At 40.9% G+C, this 23,578-nt stretch overlaps 1 protein-coding gene across 1 annotated transcript; it reads right to left on the bottom strand.

Annotated features, from left to right (window-relative positions):
• Positions 1–4,354: 4,354 nt before the first annotated feature.
• serinc3 (serine incorporator 3) lies at positions 4,355–23,533 on the bottom strand. Its single transcript, XM_029427556.1, has 10 exons — positions 23,282–23,533; positions 18,128–18,289; positions 16,717–16,910; positions 15,249–15,328; positions 15,006–15,143; positions 14,562–14,731; positions 12,366–12,456; positions 11,697–11,898; positions 10,404–10,631; positions 4,355–6,029 (listed from the first exon to the last, which is right to left on the bottom strand). The coding sequence occupies exons 1-10, from the start codon at positions 23,318–23,320 to the stop codon at positions 5,894–5,896; spliced, it is 1,440 nt and encodes a 479-aa protein (XP_029283416.1). The 5' UTR covers positions 23,321–23,533; the 3' UTR covers positions 4,355–5,893.
• Between the last annotated feature and the right edge of the window lie 45 nt (positions 23,534–23,578).

Below are 23,578 nucleotides of genomic sequence, written 5' to 3' on the forward strand. Positions count from 1 at the left end.
CTGTCCACTGTCCACCTCTGATATGATGGGCATGATGTCACATTTTATTTTATGGGTCTATTATTTCTTATAGTATATACAGTATATCTCAAAAGTGAGTACACCCTTTAGATTTTTGCAAATATTCTGTTATATCCTTTCAGGGGATAACATTATCCTACTGAAACTTTGATATAACTTAAAGTAGTCAGTGTGCTGCTTGAATAACAGTATAGATTTATTGTCCTTTGAAAATTACTCAGTACACAGCTGTTAATGTCTAAACAGCTGGCAACAAAAGTGAGTACACCCCATAGTGAACATGTCTAAATTGTGCCCAAAGTGTCAATATTTTGTGTGACCACCATTGTTATCTAGCACTGCTTTAACCCTCCTGGGCATGGAATTCACCAGAGCTGCACAGGTTGCTTCTGGAATCTTCTTCCACTCCTCCACGACGACATCACGGAGCGCACGGATGTTGGACACCTTGCACTCCTCCACCTTCCTCTTGAGGATGCCCCACATGTGCTCAATTGGGTTTAGGTCTGGAGACATACTTGGCCAGTCCATCACCTTAACCTTCAGCTTCTTCAGCAAGGCCGTTGTCATCTTGGAGGTGTGTTTAAGGTCATTATCATGTTGGAAAACTGCCCTACGGCTCAGTTTCCGAAGAGAGGGGATCATGCTCTGCTGCAGGATGTCACAGTATATATTGGAATTCATGTGTCCCTCAATGAAATGCAGCTCCCCAGTGCCGGCAGCACTCATGCAGCCCCAGACCATGATGCTGCCACCACCATGCTTGACTGTAGGCAAAACACATTTGTCTTGGTACTCCTCACCAGGGTGCCGCCACACACGCCGGACACCATCTGACCCAAACAGGTTTATTTTGGTCTCATCAGACCACAGGACATGGTTCCAGTAACTCATGTTCTTGGATTCATTGTCTTCAGCAAACTGTTTGCGGGCTTTCTTATGCATCGGTTTCAGAAGGGGCTTCTGTCTGGGGCGACCGCCATACAAACCGATTTGATGCAGTGTGCGGCGTATGGTCTGGGCACTGACAGGCTGACATCCCACTTCTGCAACCTCTGCAGCAATGCTGGAAGCACTCGCACGTCTATTTTTGGAAACCAACCTCTGGATATGACGCTGAGCACGTGGACTCAACTTCTTTGGTCGACCCTGGCGAGGCCTGTTCCGAGTGGAACCTGTCCTGGAAAACCGCTGTATGATCTTAGCCACTGTGCTGCAACTCATTTTCATGGTGTTGGCAATCTTCTTATAGCCAAGGCCATCTTTATGAAGCGCAATAATCCTTTTTTTCAGCCGCTCAGAGAGTTCCTTGCCATGAGGTGCCATGTTGTCCAGCATTCAGAGAGAATTGTGCCCAAAACACCAAATTTAACAGCCCTGCTTATCATTTACACCTGAATCCTTGTAACACTAACGAGTCACATGACACCAGGGCGGGAAAACAACATCATTGGGCACAATTAGGACATGTTCACTATGGGGTGTACTCACTTTTGTTGCCAGCTGTTTAGACATTAACAGCTGTGTACTGAGTAATTTTCAAAGGACAATAAATCTATACTGTTATTCAAGCAGCACACTGACTACTTTAAGTTATATCAAAGTTTCAGTAGGATAATGTTATCCCCTGAAAGGATATAACAGAATATTTGCAAAAATCTAAAGGGTGTACTCACTTTTGAGATATACTGTATATAATCATGTACAATATCCTAGGATGTTTCCAGGAAATACAAATTATAGTATTGATATGATTATTGGTAAAAAGGGATTTCCTTGAGAAACCTGCTCCATCTAAAACCAAGGTAAATATTCACTCATTCTTTATTTATTGATGGCAATTTAGTCTCCATATAAATTAAATTGTGAGCTAGCTTGTAGACAAATGTCACATTTTTGCATTGTCTGCTGTGCATTGACTGAAAGACTTAGAAAGATTAAACACTGGCTATGTCTCTGTTTTTCATAGAATGAGTATACCAAATCAAATCAAATCAAATCAAATTTATTTGTATAGCCCAATATCACAAATTATACATTTGTCTCAGTGTGCTTTACAGACTGTACAGGTCACGACACCCTCTGTCCTTAGACCCTCGCATCGCACAAGGAAAAACTTCCTAAAAGAAAAATGGAAAAATGGAAAAATGGAAGAAACCTCAGGGAGAGCAACTGAGGAGGGATCCCTCTCACGGGACGGACAGATGTGCAATAGATGTCGTGTGTACAGGATAAACAACATAGAAATTATGTTGTGTTGGAAAAAAAAGAGAAAGTATGGATAAATCCAGGAAAATGTCAATAAGGCTTCCCGGTGTCCAGCAGGACCAGGTCAGCAGGCGCTGTCACGATTCATGATCCTGACGTAAACTTTATCAGTGGCAACCTGCCACATGAGAGACAGACACTCCGGGGATGATACCCCGGATGGTGAGTTAGTAACATACATTTACATAAATGCATACAGATAGAGAGGGAGAAGAAGGGAGAAGAAGAGAGGGGAGGAAGGGGAGGAGAGAGGAAGAGAAGGAAGAGAGCAGGGAGGTGTCCCCCGGCAGTCTAAGCCTATAGCAGCATAACTAGGGGCTGATCCAGGGCAAACCTGAGCCAGCCCTAACTATAAGCTTTATCAAAAAGGAAAGTCTTTAGCCTACTCTTAAATGTGGAGAGGGTGTCTGCCTCCCGAACACAAACTGGAAGCTGGTTCCACTGGAGAGGAGCTTGATAGCTGAAGGCTCTGGCTCCCATTGTACTCTTAGAGACTCTAGGAACCACAAGTAACCCTGCAGTCTGGGAGCGCAATGCTCTAGTTGGTTTATAAGGTACTATGAGATCAAATCTTAGAAATGGTTAGGAAATTAGAACTAGAAAAGACAGACCCCCAAAATAAGGTGTTACCACTGTTTGTACAGTTTGTATCTTTGTGTTTCTTTAATTCAAAAATATTTTTGAAGAAAAATGTCTTTATATTAAGCAAAGTATAATATCTCTGCTCACCATGCATTCTTATGAGTTCTCATGCCCTCTTTGACACATCGGTTTTTAACATCTAATTACTTTTTCTACCACACAATGTGAGAATAGAGGACAACCTTATTCCCTCAGGGTTACTCAACACCAATACACACTGATGGGAAGCTCCAAGATTCAGTGTAAAAACAATGTATCACCTTTTTTGTTTTATCTGGAAAAATAGACTGCTTTGCATGTCTAATTGCATATTTACTGTACAATGTAGTCTGTCCTCTGTTCCGTATCCAGTAACTGTAGCTTACTCTACGAATTCTGCATGAAAGCAACAAGAAATGCATAAACTCCTGAGAAAAGACGAGTGTCATAGCAACTGAGAAAATTCTGACCCAGAGGGCTGGTCTTCTCCGTCAGGGAGAACCATAGGGGACAGTGGGTTGACAGCTTCGAGGCAAAAATATCTATTTCTACCTTTGCCCTGCCAAAGAGCCCCCAGATGCTGTGCACCAGATCTGCATCCTCGGAAGAGGTGCAGAAGTTGAAGGATGTTGTCCACGCGTTGAGCTGAAGGACAGGCCCTCATAGTAACTGTCCAGAGCAACACCAATGAAGGTCAGGCTCTGAGAGGGGTCGGAACTGAAGCTTGTACCTCTGGGCTCAGGTGGAAACCACCCATGGGTCTGAAGCTTCTCAGTAGCTGAGCTGCGGCTTGGAAAAGAAGCCAGCCCCGAGGCCTCAATCCCTGCCCCCCGCGGCCCATGGGGGCTCTGGGGGGGCAACTCGGTGGGGCCGCGAGCATAGCCGCATGGTAGTGGGCCGGCCTCCCAGTGGTGTGCTGAGGCCCCGGGTGCCTACTGGAGTGAGCTAGTGGGTGGGGCCGGCCTCGGAGGACAGACGTGGAATCCCTAGGCCAAAAATGGTGACACACAATTCCCTCTTGGAGAGGGACAGCCCGTTGCAGCCTCTGGAGGGCGAGTAACCCACAGCTCCAACCAACGCGATATATATTTTTATTTCCTTATTAGCTCAAGCTAATGCTCAGTGAGTAATAACCTGCGTCTTAGCGAGAAGAAATTAAGGACTGATCTCGTCGATGACACCGGATCTTATACATGACTGGGGTCATCCAAGGTCACACATGACTTTGTTGATATAAATATTCGACCTGCGCATGCGCGAGACGGAAGATATTCAGTGTTAAGCACTGCCTCTGATGGTCTGTAAGGATGAAATAGAACTGCTTCCAAGCTGACAAAAAATCAATTAATACTGAAAAATCTTTTTCATTTGTGTCATTTATCCAACCTCCATAAAAACAGAATTGTAAGAATAGTAAGACAGTTGATTGAATCAGGACAAAAGCTCAGTTGTAAAACTGCTTTTATTCTTTTACAGTGTTTACACAATTGATGTAAGTCACAACAGAGTTTCAATGTACAGACAGCATTTTGCTGAATTCTAACATTTACTGGCAACTCAGAAGTGTAAAACCGACTTCTCAGTTATCAAGTTTTCAGAACACAGACAGACTGCTAATATTCTGGTGTTTAAAGGCTTATTACTGGACAATGCATTTATTTTTTTGGTCATTGTAGAGTTTATATTTTGTAAATTGATTAAATATAATTACAAAATCAGCGTTTAAAATATTTTATCACCGTTGTTTATGATGAGAATTAGTTATTGTTTGAAAGGATCCTTTGATGACGATCATTTTAACATGAGACTATGATTACAATTAACTGTTGGACATGACGCAAGATGGACTAGTTTATTTATTAAGAGATTTGCACATTGAAAATCTGTTGAGTGCAGAAGCTCAGAACTCACAGCCTGCTTATCACACACTAACTACAGTAAATCACTTTGGCTTACAAGGCATTTGGTTAGTGTTTGTATATCGATCTGGTTTGATTCAGAGTCATAATAAACATTAAAGCTATTCCAAACTATTTGGATGCATAGAAAATAATAACCATCACCAATATCAGCTTTAAACACACATCTTTTGATTGTATCTGTGTGTTCAGTGCAGTTATGTCACTATGGATTTGTTCTAAAACCTGAAGCGATCACATCTCAAAGACACATTTACATTAAAAATATCTTGGTCCATAAATATTTGGCAGAAACTTAACTTGACTTCGAGTCATATTGCAGGAATGTGTCATGTTTATCAGCAATAGTTTACTACTACTACTACTACTACTACTACTACTACTACTACTACTACTACTACTACTACTACTACTACTACTACTACTACTATGCTGATACTACTATGTGCTTACATATCTGAAACATTTTACAGACATATACCGTAAGGCATTGGAAGGCATAGCAGCAAACTATATGAGTTTCACTACTGTGAGCAGTTTACAAACCAACCCTCATTATTAATACTGTAATACATTCATATTTTTAAGCAGTGTAGAAAATATTGGTATTTGATCAAATCTGACAAATATTTGTTGCTGTTACAGCAGAAATTAATTCAATTGTTTTTTGTTAATCGATTGTTAAGAGCATGCAATATCAAAATGTGACACTGGTTTTATTTTGGACCTGGATACACAATTCATATACATTTACACAAACAAACTGAATGTTTCTCTTGATAGAGTTTTTGTGTGTCTGTAGAAAATGTGTGATTGTACTTGGATGTCCAATTAATGAGCTGCTGCTGATATGAAATCATTACAGTAAATACCTAAAAGCAGCTGTTATGGCACCTCTGAACCAGACCACATGTTTAACTTAATTAAATAATGAAACTAAACTCCAGTTAGAAGTATAAAATCCAGTCCATTTAGAAAGTAAGATGTAGGCAATGTGGTCAAAGTTTCTGTAAAAAAGATGAGGTTTGTGGAGGACAGAGTGGAGCCAGAGATGGAGCTGCTGATCAGCTGAAGTCTCGGTTGGTGAGGATCATGGGGGCCACCAGGGTCCAGACGTACAGGGCCAAACACACCCAGCTAGAGGTGATCTTCACCCACACTGCTGGCCACTTGCTGGTTATGGTGTAGTCTGCATCAGGGCTGTCAAAAAGAGAACAGTCATCAACATTACTTTGCTAATAATATTTTAAAAGCATCTTTCATCTAAAAACAAAATGAGGTTTCAGAAAAGAAGTTCAGATCTGGGGATGCAGTAATATTGCAAAACAGTCCAAAAGGGAAAGGAACATATGACACACAGGTTGTTAACAACCCCCTTTTCACTATATGCTCCCTAAATATTGGTTATAAGATAATGCCTTACTGCACAAAACAGCAAGTAACAGCTGTAAATGCTACTGGATGAGTAAAACAGAAAACTTTATAATAACTTTGACACTTGACTTTCAGCCAGACAAACCAGTTAAGGGAAATTCTTGTATTTTCCAAACCTTTTAAAAAAGAAATTGTGGCCATTCTATCTAATGGGTCACCACCGCCCCAGTTACAGCCTCGCATGTATTAGTGTTACATTTGGGTCACAGAGGCAAGCATTCTTTTCTCTGACAAATTAATACAAAACATGCTGAAAAACCCAAAAAGGGTCGTTGAACAGAAGACTTTTTTATCCATCCGGATGAAACAATTCCGTCCATAGCAGTGCAGTCCAAATCTTTTTAACCGTGTGACTATATTTCCAGCTGGAAATTACAGATCTTGTCTTTTTTGTATAAAACAAGAAAAGTATGAAGACATTACTTTCTATGAAAATATATGGTAATAGAAAGTAACATCAAAAATAGTTCAAACATTGGCAGGTATTTATTTTTCAGAGGAAGAGATGCTAACCCTGTGACTACTGTAATGGTAATACATGTGAGGAACATGTTAGGACTAATGGGGAATGCTAACTTTGCACTCTCCACCTCTGATGTAGAGATTCGGCTAAACAACGTATCTTGTGGCAAACAGCTTGAGTCTTGTAAAGGCCGTGACACACCAAGCCGATATTGGATGTCGGTGAGCGTCTGTCGGCCTGGTTTTTGCATTGTGTCTCGCGCTGTTGCCATTTTTCCGCGCCAGATTCAGCGTGTTGAATCGGCGGCGGAGACTGTAAGCAAAATAAATCACTCTGATTGGCTGTTCAGCTTCAGCGGATCAGTGCACGAAAGGAGAAACGGAAGTGAGATCAGCAAACAAACGACATAAGTCAAGAGGGCACACACAGAAGCTGTTTATTTTTCACTACATTACATTACATTACAGGTAATCTATCAGACGCTCTTATCCAGAGCGACTTACAGTGAACTAACTACAGGGACAGTCTCCCTGGAGCAACTCAGGGTTAAGTACCTTGCTCAGGGGCACAATGGTGGCAGCCCTGGTATTGAACTCACGACAATCCGGTGTTCTATTTGGAAGAAGTACCACAAGACCACTAGGCCTCATCTTCCTCTTATCTGAATACAAATGTTTTACAGCATCATGGCCATCTGGAATGAAGCAATTGAAGACCAACTGATCAGCACGATGAAATGGAACGAAAACACTATTTCTTGTTTGTATAAACGTAGTCTAAGGTCTTCCGGTTGCCTCGTGTGAATGACGAATACAGACTACCTCTGCCTGCTGGCGTGGAGACTTGTTGCAACTCACGCAGGCGCAGTACTGCATGATGGCTGGTGTGTTCAAGTGCGACTTGAATTAGTACTTTTATGTCGGCTTGGTGTTTCAGAGTTTTAAAGCTTCCAAATAAACTGATACACTGATTCTGTAAGTAGAACCTAGCAGCCAATGTAGAGGACTACTTTCCATGTTTATTTTCAGTTAGACTTAGAGACAAGGGTTTGAAATGGCTTAATCAATTTCAAATTACATTTGGAACTATCTTGCACTGTGCTGTAGACACGTAATTTTTTTTCTCCATGTCATCTGGTTTAGCTCATCTTCATCTTCTGTTAGATTTGACTCTTTTTAAGTCCCATTTATAGTGTCTTGTGCTTTTGTATATCTTGTCTTAACTTGTTTAAAAGTACTTGTTGTCATGAACATGGCCACTGTAGTTTATTTTAAGTCAATCCTATGTACCACCTAATACTCAGTGCTCAGTGCATCAAATGTGGATTCATCTGAAAATAGTCCTCAACACATGTTTTGTTAATAACCTTTGTAAAAAACAACTGCACCCAGGTGGTCATTGAACCAATGGGCTTGGGGCTGAGAGCCAGAATGTATGTATAAATCAGACATTTGTGTTAGTTGCTTAAGACTCTTCAGTTGATCCAAAATGCAGCGGCATGTGTATTGACAAGAACAAGGAAACGGGATCATATTACTCCTGTATTAGCTGCTCTGCACTGGCTCCCGGTAAAATACAGAATAGAATTCAAAATCCTTCTCCTGACTTACAAATCAATTAATGTAACATCAACTTCTGCCAAGCATAAATATATTGTGTTAAATAACATCCATGACCTCCCAGCAAATCAAAAACAAAAACAACTGTCTAGCACAGGAGTGTCCAAACTACGGCCCGTGGTCTATTTTTAATTGCAGCAAATTCTAAAAGTATAATGGAATATGGCCCAAATAGAAACTTGCGCTTGAATGTTTTGTACTTCTTAGTTCTAACACAGAAACACAGTTTTGACTTGTCAGCTAACTTAAAACATCAAGTGTCAGATAAAGCTTGTGCTTTTGATTTTTACTCGATTGCATGTGATGAGAGCACAGCTGTTAATTTGTTTGCGGGGAGTTGATGATAACTTTTGCGTTACGGAAGAGCTGCTTGGTCTTAGGAGTCTAAAGGGCACAACAACGGATAAGGATATGTTTGAAGCTGTGTCAGGTGCAATTGACAAGATGGGACTTAAATGGGATAAACTGTGTGGAATTACAACGGATGGGGCTGCAGCTATGACAGGCGAGCACAAAGGAATGGCCTCTATGGTGCGCGCCAAGGTGCGAGAGAGTGGAGGGGAGGCTGTTAAAATGCACTGTATCTATCATCCACCAAGAAGCCCTCTGTGCCAAGACAGTGCAGCTTGACGATGGGATGAACACTGTTGTGAAGACTGTCAACATAATTCGAGCACAAGGACTTTACCACAGAGAATTTCAAGCTTTCCTGTCTGATGTTGATGCTGAATACGGGGACGCCCTCCACCATTCTGATGTGCGCTGGCTGAGTCGCGGCTCCATGCTGCAGCGGTTTTATTCCCTGAGATCAGAAATCGATCTGTTTTTGAAAGAGAAGGACCGACCTCTTCATGAGCTGAGAGACCCTCCATGTTTGGCAGACCTGTTTAGTTGATCTTACTGGTCATCTCAACACTGAACAAGAGCCGACTGCGCACATGAAAGCATTCTGTGTGAAGCTCTGTCTCTTTGAGACACAACTACGCAACTTCAATGTTGCGCACTTCCCCACGCTGTCCGAAATCAAATGTGCTTTTCCAAAGGCCAAGCTTTCTGATAACAAGGGGAAATATGTGTCTGTGATCACGTCTCTCATGACAGAATTCAGTCAGCACTTCCAAGATTTTTCTATCATTGAGAAATAAATCAAGCTGTTCTGAAGTTTAAGAGAGTCTGCAATTAGAATCAACATCAGGTTCTCTCCCTCCGGACCTCCGCGACTTCTACTGGAGCTTGGAAAAGTAATGATGAGTCTGTTCGGCTCAACATATGTGAGCAAACATTTTCTCTGTTAACTCTGAACAAAAGCAGGTTGAGAACCAAAATGACCGACAGCCATCTCTGTGATGTCCTTCGTATCTCAAACACCAAACTTACTCCTGACCTGCAGCATCCTTCAGTCCAAAGCGCAGCATCACTGCTCCCACTGAGTGCAACGCTGTTCCCATTATAGGACATATATTACAAAGTATTCATGTTAATAAGCTACATGTTTCAATAAATTCAGTCAATTAAAGTTGATAACATTTTCTAACTAACGTTAGTTGATGTGTTGACAAGCCCAATAACTTATTTGCTTAACAAGCTTGAAATCTATCCATCCCCTTCTCCATCATTGTTCCCCCTTTATACAGGTCTGTGAAGGGATCACCATCTTGATTAAGAAGCAATCTGAGGCTTCTGTTCTGAGAATGAGCTGCAAATCGTTATTGTAACAACATGAATGAAAGCCTATTAATGGAAAGCTGTGATGGAGGCTGCCCCCCACCTTTAAGCATTTTTAGGCAATAGACCTCACCTCGAGTGAGTGGCCCAGTCCTTCATATATTTTTCTGTATGTGACCCTCAGTGAAAAAGGTTTTCTGATTTAAAAGTTTTCAATATTTAATGGTGTACCAGTTTATAAAAAGGAAATAATTTAAAGAGGGGCTTTTAGAATGAAATCTGGTAAAATAACAGATCAGTCTGCATTGACTGTGGTATCTGCTGCTAGGTGCATTTCTGTCAAACTGCTTAATCCAGCTGAATGGAAATGTAGGTTGTGTTGGGAGGACTGACCTGTACCAGTTGGTGAGGGTCATCATGATGTAGAGTGAGGCCAGGAAGAGCATGAAGTGGAAGAAGGAGTAGCTGTATTGGACCATGTCCCGCTCATTGTCCTCCACCCGCCTGGGTCCCGTCGACTCCTCTGAGAGGTCGGAGCTGCTGCCGCCCTCAGCCAGGATGGTCGAGTCTTTAGAGGCCATGGTCAGCTTGTTCACCTGGCTGGTGCTGGACGAACGAATGCTGAGGGCAGAACAGAGGTAAATGGACACTGTATGTCCATTTAGAAATACAACAAACTGTGTAGTTTTTTTATACAATGGACCTGAAGTGCAAAATCATATGGAAAGAAAACAGAGGCACCAACATTTCTCATGCTGACAGGTAGTTAGAGTGTAAAATCTTTCGAATAACCTGAACTTTATTTGAGTGGTTGACAAAGTGGCTGACAAAACAATCACCTCAAGGTCCATCTGTAAACTGCTCTGGAACTTTTGATCATATCACATGATAGTCCTCAACAGATGGACTTTGCCCAGTTGAGATGGCATTGTGCCCATGAGCAAGGTACTTAACCCTGAGGGAGACTGTCCCTGTAGTTAGTTAAGTCTTTTTGGATAAGAGCGTCTGCTAAATGACATGTAATGTAGAAAATGTAATGGCATGGAATACTAGATTTTAGTTTAAATATGGAATATTTACTTTTTTCCTGACATATTTTTGTCCACATTGTTGGCTTAAACGTTGAGTTTCAGCCAGCAGATAAACATCTGGTGATGCAAATGAAAGCTCTAGAACAAAAACTAAATGGACCTTGCGGTGAGACTAAGATTTAAAACTCTGTCGACTTCTTTTAATATTAATACATGATGAATAATTTTTTGTAACATTGTCATTTCATATTTGTGTTTATGACAGTAAATAGAGCTTGCATGTCAAGTCATCAAGCATCCAGGACAGTGTGGAGCTAAATTGAGCTGTGAAGGTCCTGTGACAAAAACAGCTCATACTAATGAAATAATCTGAGTTGAAACCATTGTGTTCATATTTTGAAGTGTATCAAGACATACAGTATCTTTCTTCACTCTTTAAAATGTGTGTGAGTCACACAGACTGAGCAACAACAAGGCTGTGAGATGTGGGCAGGCCAATCAATAATCCGTTAAAATCTCTGATTTGGCCATCAATGACTGACCATTGTACGACCAGAAGCCACATGATGTTCATGTGAACATTTCTAGACCTCGTAGGAAGTTTGTGAATGGAAATAGTTTGCATGTTGTTTCTTATCTCACCCAGTGATCCTACCTTGAGTAAAGGATACACAGGACAAAAATAGTGAGCCCCACGATGCTCTGGGCGTCCCACCACTGCAGGTACGGGGATGTGAGGACAGGTTCCTCTGGGCCGATGATCACCACAGCTGTTTGGTTCACCATCTCCAGAGGGGCCAGTGTGGGGACTGCGATCTGCTGGAAGATACTCAGTAGGCTGGGGTTACATGCTCGGTCTGAGGGGAGGAGAAAACATGTGTGTAAGTAGGAACGGTGACAGAGATTGATTCTCATTTGCAGACGTGTTCCCACTTTCACATGCCTTAAATACACTTCTTTGGAAAAACTAATGCGCAAGCACGAGACATGAGATCCATGAAAGTCGCTTGAATATGATACTTTAACCATTCTAAATCAATGGTAATGCTTTGTGTGTGGATAATTTTGCACAATCTTTGGAGGAATCAATTAACTATAGCATGTTGCGCTGCTGCAACAACATACATTATGTTTTTTAACAGAACAACTAAAAGCGCAACTAACAAAAGCAATAAGTCTACTGTTTCTTTCAAATGTATGCATCAGTGCATAACAGCAATGCCAAAGACAGAAACACTGTCCGGTTTCTTGTTTGGAGCTAATGGATGGCTGTTATTTATGTTTACAGCAATATATCAAGCAACCAGCAACCAGCAATTCTCACCAGGCTCATTGGTCATGGCAGACCAGGTCAGAAACATGGTGTACAGGGTGATGATGGAGGACTGCAGAAGACCTGAACGTGTCTGAGACTCCTGGGGATACACACAGATAAAATAGTGGGAAAACTATACATTTATAACATGAAATACTCCATGATAACTGGGCGAACTCCATTTACGTCATTTAAAAAGCCTGTAAGTGGCCATAAATGCCCATATATTGTTAGTTTAATTATTTTTTTTCCTTTTTGAACAGCACTCAATTTGCAAATGAGATTACGAAAGGATAAGAAGAACTTTAGAAGTCCAATAGCAGATATTCCAAATCAGGTCAATTTTTTGAACAAGGTTTATTTATGTGTTGAAGCTCCTGAATGCTGAACATACTGTATATACAAATATTTAAATTAGAATAGAAGAAAAAAAACAGAAAGAAAAAAAGGTTCATGTAATTTATATATGGTGGAGTGCAAAGGATGCAGTGGAGTTGAGGAGAAAAGAAGCTGCTCTGGTGGTATGACAGCAGAAAATTCTGTATCTTTCGCCAGATGGCAGGAAGGTGAACAGGCTTGGCTTAATATCCTCGTGATTTTGTATATCCTGTTTTATTTTGAAGTGTTCACTCCCCCTTGTGTGTACTTCCTATCTGTGTGTTTTCCCCCTCTGTGATTGTTGATTTGTTCCTCCTGTGTCCGTTCACCTTGCCCTTGTGTTTTAGCTTTTCTCCCCAGCTGTGTCTCATTCCCCTCGTTTAGTGTCTGTGTGTATATATCTCTGTCTTACCTGAGTGGCTTCAGGATTTTGTAAACACCCCACCTTGCCAGCCTAACCCTGCCAATCCTTCCACTCCACTTCCTTTTGCCGAGCTGCGGCAACCCCCTTCTCCAGTCGTGCTGTGGCAACCTCCTACTACTGTCGGGCCGCACAAAACCCCAGTCCCTGAGCCATTTCTGGGCACTTGCCTGGCCCTGGGAGGTCCTCTGAGTCTCCAGGGGACTTCCAGGTCTCGGCGCAAGAGACCCAGACCACGGCAGACTCCTGTTTCCGCTGCCGGGCCGCGACGGAAATATGTGTCTGTGATCACGTCTCTCATGACAGAATTCAGTCAGCACTTCCAAGATTTTTCTATCATTGAGAAATAAATCAAGCTGTTCTGAACTCCCTTCCTGGTGAATGCAGAAGAAGTTTAAGAGAGTCTGCAATTAGAATCAACATCAGGTTCTCTCCCTCCGGACCTCCGCGACTTCTACTGGAGCTTGGAAAAGTAATGATGAGTCTGTTCGGCTCAACATATGTGAGCAAACATTTTCTCTGTTAACTCTGAACAAAAGCAGGTTGAGAACCAAAATGACCGACAGCCATCTCTGTGATGTCCTTCGTATCTCAAACACCAAACTTACTCCTGACCTGCAGCATCCTTCAGTCCAAAGCGCAGCATCACTGCTCCAACTGAGTGCAACGCTGTTCCCATTATAGGACATATATTACAAAGTATTCATGTTAATAAGCTACATGTTTCAATAAATTCAGTCAATTAAAGTTGATAACATTTTCTAACTAACGTTAGTTGATGTGTTGACAAGCCCAATAACTTATTTGTTTAACAAGCTTGAAATCTATCCTCCCCGCCGGAATCCTGAGCAGCTCCACCTGCACCCAGACCGGCCTCCTGAGTGGCTCTGCCCGCCTCCAGCCCGGCCTCCCCACCGGCCTCCTGAGCGGCTCCGCCCGCATCCTGCCTAGCCTCTCCGCGGGCTTCCTGAGCTGCTTCGCCGGCCTCCTGCCCAGCCTCCAGATCGGGGCCCCTCTTGTTTGTCCCTTGTGTCTTCTCCTTTTTTCTCAAATCAACTTTACCAGGTTTTGCTGATGTTGAGCAGCACTCTGTAAGATTGTTGATTTCCTCTCTATATGAAGTCTCATCATTGTTTGTAATCTGGCCGATGTTTGTGGTGTTATCCGCAAATGTTATTTATATAGCTGGGAAGCTGTACATTTATCTCTCTTTTTTTCACAGCATATGTACTGTGTTACAATTAGCCTATACTGTAATGTGTTTCCTATATGTATACTACATAATACAAGACTTTACAGGTGTTCATGATATTGTTTCTACTTCTTGCATCTCGAAAGAATGACACATTTTTGCACTGATGCATCGAAGGACTGACTGAATGTTTGACACTGAAGCACAACTGTACCTGTACTTTATGCAGCACAGAGACAACAGAGGCCACGATGCAGAACAACATGTTGAAGCTGATGAAGAACTTGTTGATGAAGCATCCATCAGGCTTGGTGTAGAAGAGGAAGAACAGCACAACAGCAGTAAATGACAGGATGTAGTTGATGATCGTGACCACCAGCAAAGCTAAAAACAAAAATAATTAAAACAAGAAGTATTTAAGAAATTTATATATTTCTGTGAAGTGTTCAGTCCCTGCTCCAACAGAATTATTTTCAGCTGTGAGCAGTTTTCCATTATGTATTGCTTTGTGGAAGTGCATCAACATTTTAAAATCAACCAATTTTAGTCTGCATGTCATTTTTAAATGTATTTTGCAATTCTAAAGTGTGAACACGGCACACACTCAAAACACGTTACAACTTGTATGCAGCATGTTCCACAGTGTTGAGTCACTGACCTGCATACCAGCAACTGGAGCTGCCAGCCTCCATCTTGTCCACCCAGGACTCATTCCAGGAGTGGGCAAAGTCTACCAACAGCACCAGCTGGATCAGAATGAAAAAGAAAGCTCCACCAGAGCCCACGACAAACCACGCTGCGACAACAGACACACAGTTGATTCAGTTACTCATCTATCATGTATTATCACAACTCTGGATATTGGATGTCATACTGAAAATGTAAAATATAAAGTTCTTACTGTATGTAAAAGGCCCATCTGGAATGTAAAAACCACTGACTGTAACTGCCACCAGGGCAGCAAACTTAAAGAACCAAAATCTGTAAAAACATGTATATATACACAGTAGAATGTACATAAACATGTAATTTAGAGTTTCAGCGCATATCTATCAAGTGACCCTCAAAGTCAAACAATGCCTAAAACAGCACATTTTGCTTTGTTTTAACTCAGCCGAGCTGAAGACTAGTGGAGGCTGACCTGCCGATTGTAAGAGATGACACATAGCTTCATTCTAAAAAGGATTGTCAGCATTCTAGATTGGATTCTGTGATGTCGACTGGTTGTTCTGTGGCGTCTTTGTTCTACAGCTCTGAAAAATATCATAAAGCAGATGTATTCAGTGAAAGCTTTGGGTCTGGAATTTACTGGCTATCAAAGAGGTCAGACAAAGCCTTGATGAGCAGACATCTAACACTTTTTCCTCCTTTTGTTACAGATAGTGCTGATTATGAAACTACATTAAGAAATGGGATATTTGTTATTTAAAAAACTGTTAATTGTTGTTTGTTCTATGACGTCACTATTTTGGTGTAAGCCCCATCTGTGGGCCAACTCGCACTACTTCAGTTCTTCCTTCAGTCCATGACAGACATGAAACTAATATAAATACTGCTATAGTATTATAGTACTTTGATAAACAACACTTTTCACTGTGTCAGATCCTTAATATCCTGATTATCCTTTAGTGAGTCTGTCAACAACCTGTATATAATGATAATGTATGTCTTATGCTGATCTCTGCTGTTCTTCTTTACAGCACAATCTCAACATTTCTGGAGGATCTTAAGCACTAGTGCCAGAAAGGGTACACTTTGGAATTGGTTTGTAACGCGGAAGTTTACACGTGTATATCAAACCCTGATGTTGTATGAACTAAGGATTAGTAGAAGACAACGCTGACTCAGGGGATCAAGTGTTACATAAGTCAGTTTTATTTTTTAGCTGCTAATCAGACCAAGTGAGAAACTTCAGTTTCAGAGAAGACATCAGTTTGAGCTCAGGTAATGTGATGGGAATTTCTTGTTAAATTTTTTTCTTTCTGAATTAAATGATAAACTAATCAAAGATCTAATTAATAAATGAGTAATATGCTGTCTGTAATGAAAATAAATGAAGAAGACTTCAAAGGTGTGAGCAGGACAAAGGCCATCTGCTTGCACATGGCATGTTATATAACGTATAACCTCTGACTACAGTCCACATGCAGAGAGAGAAAGACAAAGTTCTTTTTGTTTTTATCAGCAGCAAAGACAGACTCTGTAAATTATATTGGCCGGCTCTGTTACTGCACCTTCCACACATTTAACACCTCCAGTGTGAATCTTGAGGTGGAGTTTTCAAAAAAGAAGCAGGTTCAGATAAATGAAGGTTACAAAGACAATGTGTTGGTAATAAGGGGCAAGTGTTGCTGATGTTATATGCTTACCCGTTGTGGATGGCAGCACGGGGGTCTCTGCTGTTCTTGATGTTAATCATAAGAATAGAAAACCCCAGGAACCACATGCTCATGCCAAAGCAGATGCGGTACACTGCCTTGTAGCCAACAAACATTTCACAGTTGACATCAGCCTGCAGGCCGGGGATAGAAGAGCCAGCCCCATCTTCACAGAAACCTGGGATCTACAGCAAATCAAAGAAAGTCACATTTTAACTTAACAATGCATTTATAAATGGGTTCAAATAAGCCGGAGATGAACTCCACATGATGTCAAGAAGGACTAGGCAATTAACTAAATATAAAAAAACAAAAAACATTGTGAAAATCTACCTGACTTAATTTAAGTCAAGTCTGTAACGTACCTAAGAACATAAGATCGAACCAAAAGTAACAATTGAGCGCCGTTAGTCAGCGGGTGCCTGCTTCCTTTGTGTGACTTCATTCAGGAGAGTTAGTCCAATCAGCATTTCACCTAACTATAAATGCTTAATCTAACTCAGAAAGAAAAATGACTCAATTGTTGGAGAATTTGCAATGTGCAGGTGCAGATGTTGGTACAGTAAAAGATGCAATGTTTGTCGTGTGATCACATTTTGGCTTTCAGTAAACATAACATGGACCTGAAGAAAGCTTGATCATCATTGATTTATAAAATACTGTCATAAAATTGCTGCAGCTTCGAGATAAAACATGAGCAATTCATCCCACGACCTGAAACACAACCAAGTCATACAACATGACAAGTGCGTGGCTAAAACAATAAACAGAAACTAATGACAGAAAGTCACACACTTTGACAAGGGCATGTTTAGATGCCGTTACATACACTAAATCATTTTTTTTCTCACAATTGTTCAGAGTTTATCTTCAGCATGCAACATTGCATTGTTTACACACTTTAAGGTTTGAGGAGCTTAATCACTGATTGGAATAATCAATAATCAATAAAAAATGTCTTATTTTTAGTTACCTGAGAGGTTTCAAACTTTGAACACATAATAGATAATACTCTTAGCCAACATCATCTCAAACATTTTATGGCATAAAAAGGTCCTGTCACATTATTACAGGTCATTCAGCAGATGCTCTTATCCAGAGCGACTTACAGTGCACTAACTACAGGGATAGTCTCCCTGGAACAGCTCAGGGTGAAGCACCTTGCAATGTGGCAATAGAACTGGCAGCCCTGGTATTGAACTCACAACCTTCGGCTGTTCTGTTTGGAAGCCGTAGACCACTAGGCCATCACCTACTCTACTGGAGCACCAGATGATATATAAATATATATACACACACATAATTATGATTATTTCCCATTCAGAAATAGAACATTACTGTGAATAGAAATGTCTGTTCGACATATCTATACATTTACTTTATTTCCATAGTCCACTCGTACCCTTTTAAGCTGCTGATCCACACCTGGCGACAGCATGATGCAGGCGACGATGGTCCCCAGCAGCAAAATGAAGGCGTAGATGATCCTGGTCACCGTGGAGTTCCTGGTGCTCGGACAGCAGCTGCACATCAGACAGGTTGCACTGCTGCACAGGCACGGCACCTGGGGACAAACAAAACCATACCATTCAGCATCTACCTGTCAAAGGAGAAACACCTAAAAACAGGTGACACAAACGCACAGAAAGATAATAAATGCAGATGCTTCAATACAGGTGCACAACTTCCACTGCTCCTACCCAATTTACTCCAATTGCTTTCATTACTCCCACTACAGCCAACACTTCAAATGACATCATCAATTTATCACCTACACTCAACTGATATCAGCTCCTTTTAGCGATGCTATTTTAACTGCTAATTCAATTTCTTTTGGTAATAAATAAATATTTAAAAACTGCAAAACTTCAGCAGCTAGCACTCATGTATATTTACTTCAGAAAATGTAGCCTTTTTCTAGCGGTACCTCAGTTTTGGTGATGTCTTTTCTTGGTAATGTAAAGTATTTTACAATAAACCAATGTCATCGTCCTGTGAAATAATGTCAGGAGATTCAGAGCATGACGAACTTTCCATGTCGTTCTTTTAATCAGCAGGAAGCTGAGGCTAATCGCTTTTTTTTGCTTGTTGTTAGGATGGTAAATCCGATTCAACATGAGAGAAAAGACATCGTTAAACCATAATCTGAAAGTCATTGGCCAAATAGTATCATCGGACTATCACTGACTTTTGGTCTGACTCGTACAATCTTTATTGGAGTGTAAATTGACAATAAAATACTATGAACATTATAAACTATTATAGGATTTTAGAAGAACCTCAAAATAAATTACTCATACCCCATATTTTATTTCCATGTGTAGTTATACACAATTATATCTATCAATTAAACCAGACGAAACCAATCAATTGGCTAAACTTCAAGCATGCCTTAAGGACATAAAAACTTGGATGTCTAGCAACTTTTTGATGTTAAACACAGACAAAACTGAAGTTATTATACTTGGCCCTAAACGCCTCCGAAACGCATTTTCTAATGACATAGAAGCTCTGGATGGCATTCATTTGGCCTCCAGCACCACTGTAAGGAATCTTGGCGTCATCTTTGATCAAGATCTGTCGTTTAACTCCCACATAAAACAAATCTCAAGGACTGCCTTCTTTCATCTACGTAACATTGCAAAAATAAGACACATCCTGTCCCAAAATGATGCAGAAAAACTAGTCCATGCATTTGTTACTTCAAGGCTGGATTACTGCAACTCATTGTTATCAGGTTGTCCCAAAAAGTTGCTTAAGACTCAGTTGATCCAAAATGCAGCGGTACGTGTATTGACAAGAACAAGGAAACGGGATCATATTACTCCTGTATTAGCTGCTCTGCACTGGCTCCCGGTAAAATACAGAATAGAATTCAAAATCCTTCTCCTGACTTACAAATCAATTAATGATCAGGCTCCAGCATATCTTAAAGATCTCATAGTACCTTATAAACCAACTAGAGCATTACGCTCCCAGACTGCAGGGTTACTTGTGGTTCCTAGAGTCTCTAAGAGTACAATGGGAGCCAGAACCTTCAGCTATCAAGCTCCTCTCCAGTGGAACCAGCTTCCAGTTTGTGTTCGGGAGGCAGACACACTCTCCACAATTAAGAGTAGGCTAAAGACGTTCCTTTTTGATAAAGCTTATAGTTAGGGCTGGCTCAGGTTTGCCCTGGATCAGCCCATAGTTATGCTGCTATAGACTTAGACTGCCGGGGGACACCTCCCTGCTCTCTTCCTTCTCTTCCTCTCTCCTACCCTTCCTCTCTTCTGCTCCCTCTCTATCTGTATGCATTTATGTAAATGTATGTTACTAACTCACCATCCGGGGTATCATCCCCAGAGTTTCTGTGTCTCTCATGTGGCAGGTTGCCACTGATAAAGTTTACGTCAGGATCATGAATCGTGACAGCGCCTGCTGCCCTGGTCCTGCTGGACACCGGGAAGCCTTTTTGACATTTTCCTGGATTCATCCAAACTTTCTCTTTTTCAACACAACATCATTTTCTGTCAAATGTTGTATTTGTACTATGTTGTTTATCCTGTACACACGACATCTATTGCACGTCTGTCCATCCTGGGAGAGGGATCCCTCCTCAGTTGCTCTCCCTGAGGTTTCTTCCATTTTTCCCCCTTTAATTATGGGGTTTCTTTTAGGAAGTTTTTCCTTGTGCGATGCGAGGGTCTAAGGACAGAGGGTGTCGTAACCTGTACAGTCTGTAAAGCACACTGAGACAAATGTATAATCTGTGATATAGGGCAGAATACAAATACAAATAAATTTGATTTGATTTCGTATGTTGGAAAAATATTCTTAATAACATCACGAAGTCAGGATAAAAATCAAATAAGAGTTTTAATCTTGCAAGAAGGAGCTGAGTTTATACATACTGATCAAACTCACACACACAGGTTGTAACCCTGTTGTGTTGCTCAGAGGAGTAAATGTCCCTGCTTCAGTATTTATACCTAATTCAAAAGGGCAGGAAGTCAAGTAAAGCTTCCAGGTCAGTCTTCCTTTTGTTCACACAAGATGGGGGTTTACAGTAAAGACAGATGTGCTGATCAATCAACTGGGGAATGTTCTTTAATTGATCCGTAGTTCAGCTGCAGTTCATACTCCTGTCCCCTGCTGTGCTAAACACTCAGTATCTGTATTCTTCCCATCAATTGACAATCAGCATTTCTTATGGTCATGTGGATCCCAATCACAGCAAAACAGTTAAAAATAAGAACAAATTGTAATGAAATAGGACCACCTTTAAAGGCCTTCGAGGTTTACAGGAAGTAACCTACTTAAAGTCAGTGACACACTGAGGTGCCATGGACATGCCACTGCGAATGTATCTGTACAACCAGTCACACACATTTTACAAGAGGGTGAGCAGTTTTTTAAGAAACTGCACAAACACATAAATTCAGCCGACACAGATGTGGACTGGACCACTCAAACAATGTTTGTATGTGTCTTATTATCACTATAAAAACATGGTGTTGTTCTGTAAAGACAAAACATAATGAAGCATAACTCTGTAACTGCATGCTTCACTGCTCAACAGATTTATTCGGAAAGTCATTTTGGTGGATAACAGTGAAATACGCAGGAGTGTTCGAAGGAGGAGGCTTTATTAATTTATTTTTCTATAATAACATTGGTATTGTTTTCAGCTTGTGCATCTGTGTGGGTCATCATAGCTAAATGTGTTCCGGCTGTAGCAGAAAGTACCACAGGTGTTTATATTTCTCTGTGTTCCGCCCATGTACACAGTGAAAATTAGACTTTAGAAATGTAACCCATCCTTGTATTAGAAGCAGTGGTCAGCTATTATATATACCAGCCCCTGAACCGGAAACCATCCGGTTCCAAAGCCACATCCCTACAGACTGAGCTACTGCAGCCTGGTTTCTGCTTTGCGGCTGGTGTGATCCCATTGCAAGATGGCTTCTAGTTCTAATTGCAAATAATGTAGGATTGATTACATGGCAGTTTATTTGTATGGCACCTTTGAACAGCAACAACAAGGCAATTGTAAGTGCTATTACTTGTTGTAAAGCTGCTTGCACCAGAGTGATTGTATTCTCTGTATCCACAATTCTGCTGGTAAGTTCAATGTTACGACAATCTATAGTGGCCCAAACTGACACAGTGGGGCGGAAACAATCCTTTAAATTGGAACAACTACTGATTCTGATCCTGGTAAAGTATTTAAACTATAGAAAAATGTGAATTGTTAAATGGAGGGGTACGTGAGTCAGAAACTTTACAGAGAGACTTGAAAAGCCTGTGTATTCATTTACAATAAGCCGCTATCCACAGTGCTCTAGATGTGTCTCTCTGTCCTACACCAACAACTGAGTGGAGTCAAGAGATAAGGAGGCCCGGAAGATTGTCAACAAGTTAATACCCCTGCCAGCCAGACAGGTCAGCTTAGTCCAAGCACAGACTCGGCCATGATAATGTGTGCCACATAACACACAGCCAGCACATGACCAACAAGGCCACACTCCCCCCTGACCCTAACCAAAATAAACCTGCCAAACGTGTTTATTAGGGTACAATCCAAAGAGACATGGCCTTCATTTAGTTTGAACTTCGCAGGAGCTTTGACAGTCCTCTTATGAAAAGGACAAGGTAGGATTTATTAAAATGTTTTATTTATTCACCAAGTAAAAATACCAAACATTTGCTCATCACAGCTTTAGAAAAGTGAGGATTTGTTTTTTCTTTATTTCAAAATCACCATAAATCCAATAACTGTAATATTTGATCATTTGGACTTCTTTTATATTTATTTTTTACATTTTTGTATAAATCATGATTATAGATTAAGTTAATAGATAAAATAATTGAGTGAAGCATTTGTGCTGTGTGGCACTTTAAGCCCTTTCATCCCTATACCAGACGTGCGTGTAGTGTTTGATCTAACCCTAAACATTTATCTGATATGGATTGTCACCGATGTTCTCCTCTTGCATTACATAAATGCATGCTGTCATCAATGTCTGCATCCATATGTTGACAACATTTCTGAATATGGCGCTCGTTGTGGTTGTACAACAAGGCAACAACGCAGAGTTAATCCAATTAATCACGTGTAAACAGATGACAAGTTTGTTATGATTAACCCTTTGATTGGCTTCAAGTTTTGTCTATAGTCCCTTATGTTAGAAAATCGGATACTATCAATAATAATATGCAATGAATATGTTCAGACATGCCATTGAAACTACTAAGTGAATAAGGTAACTGCTATATGTCTGTTATATTTGAGCTCTGCCAAATGTGAGGAAAAGAGAAACGCGCACTTAAAACGCTGTCGGGCAGGTATGCTGTATCTCAGCCCAAAAGCGATGAGAGGAGGACTAGAAATGAAAACCCCAGATATTTGAGTGGAGTTTGGCGGGGAGCAGTATGTAGCCTACTGTATAGTGGAGCGATATTAGGCAACCTGTTGCGTGTCATTCTTCATGACGTCACTGTCTTACATTTCCCATCAATGTAAAACAATGTGGTTGTAAATATCATATTTCATATTGGCATTGTCAAAACTTACCCAGCTTGCAAAGGAAAGGGCTCCCAGAACAGCTCCCATGTCTGAACAGTTTCAGTCACGTCACAGGAGCGAACAGTCCGTAAATCCAACGTATTACTCGTTACTCCTGCTTTTTCCCTCCAGGGCGGGTATCGAACATAAAGCAGCTAAATAAACTGTTAGACAGCCAGGAGAGAACATGGACAGTAAACACAGCTCAATGTGCAATGTTAATCCTCTATACTGCTCAATGTGCTTGGCTTGCTTGTGAGGTTCAATTATAATTTATTTCCGTCTGTGAGCGCGTCAAATTGGATT

Source organism: Cottoperca gobio, unplaced genomic scaffold, assembly GCF_900634415.1.
Source record: "Cottoperca gobio unplaced genomic scaffold, fCotGob3.1 fCotGob3_332arrow_ctg1, whole genome shotgun sequence".
Classification (NCBI taxonomy): domain Eukaryota; kingdom Metazoa; phylum Chordata; class Actinopteri; order Perciformes; family Bovichtidae; genus Cottoperca; species Cottoperca gobio.

Bases quoted from the DNA above. Each gene is read 5' to 3' on its own strand.
- serinc3 (XM_029427556.1), bottom strand. From the start codon at position 23,320: ATGGGAGCTGTTCTGGGAGCCCTTTCCTTTGCAAGCTGG. The intron at 15,329-16,716 runs GTAAGCATATAA...ATGTTTTTACAG, and splicing joins CGTGCTGCCATCCACAACGG to ATTTTGGTTCTTTAAGTTTG. The intron at 10,632-11,696 runs GTAGGATCACTG...TTCTGCCCTCAG, and splicing joins CTGTGTATCCTTTACTCAAG to CATTCGTTCGTCCAGCACCA.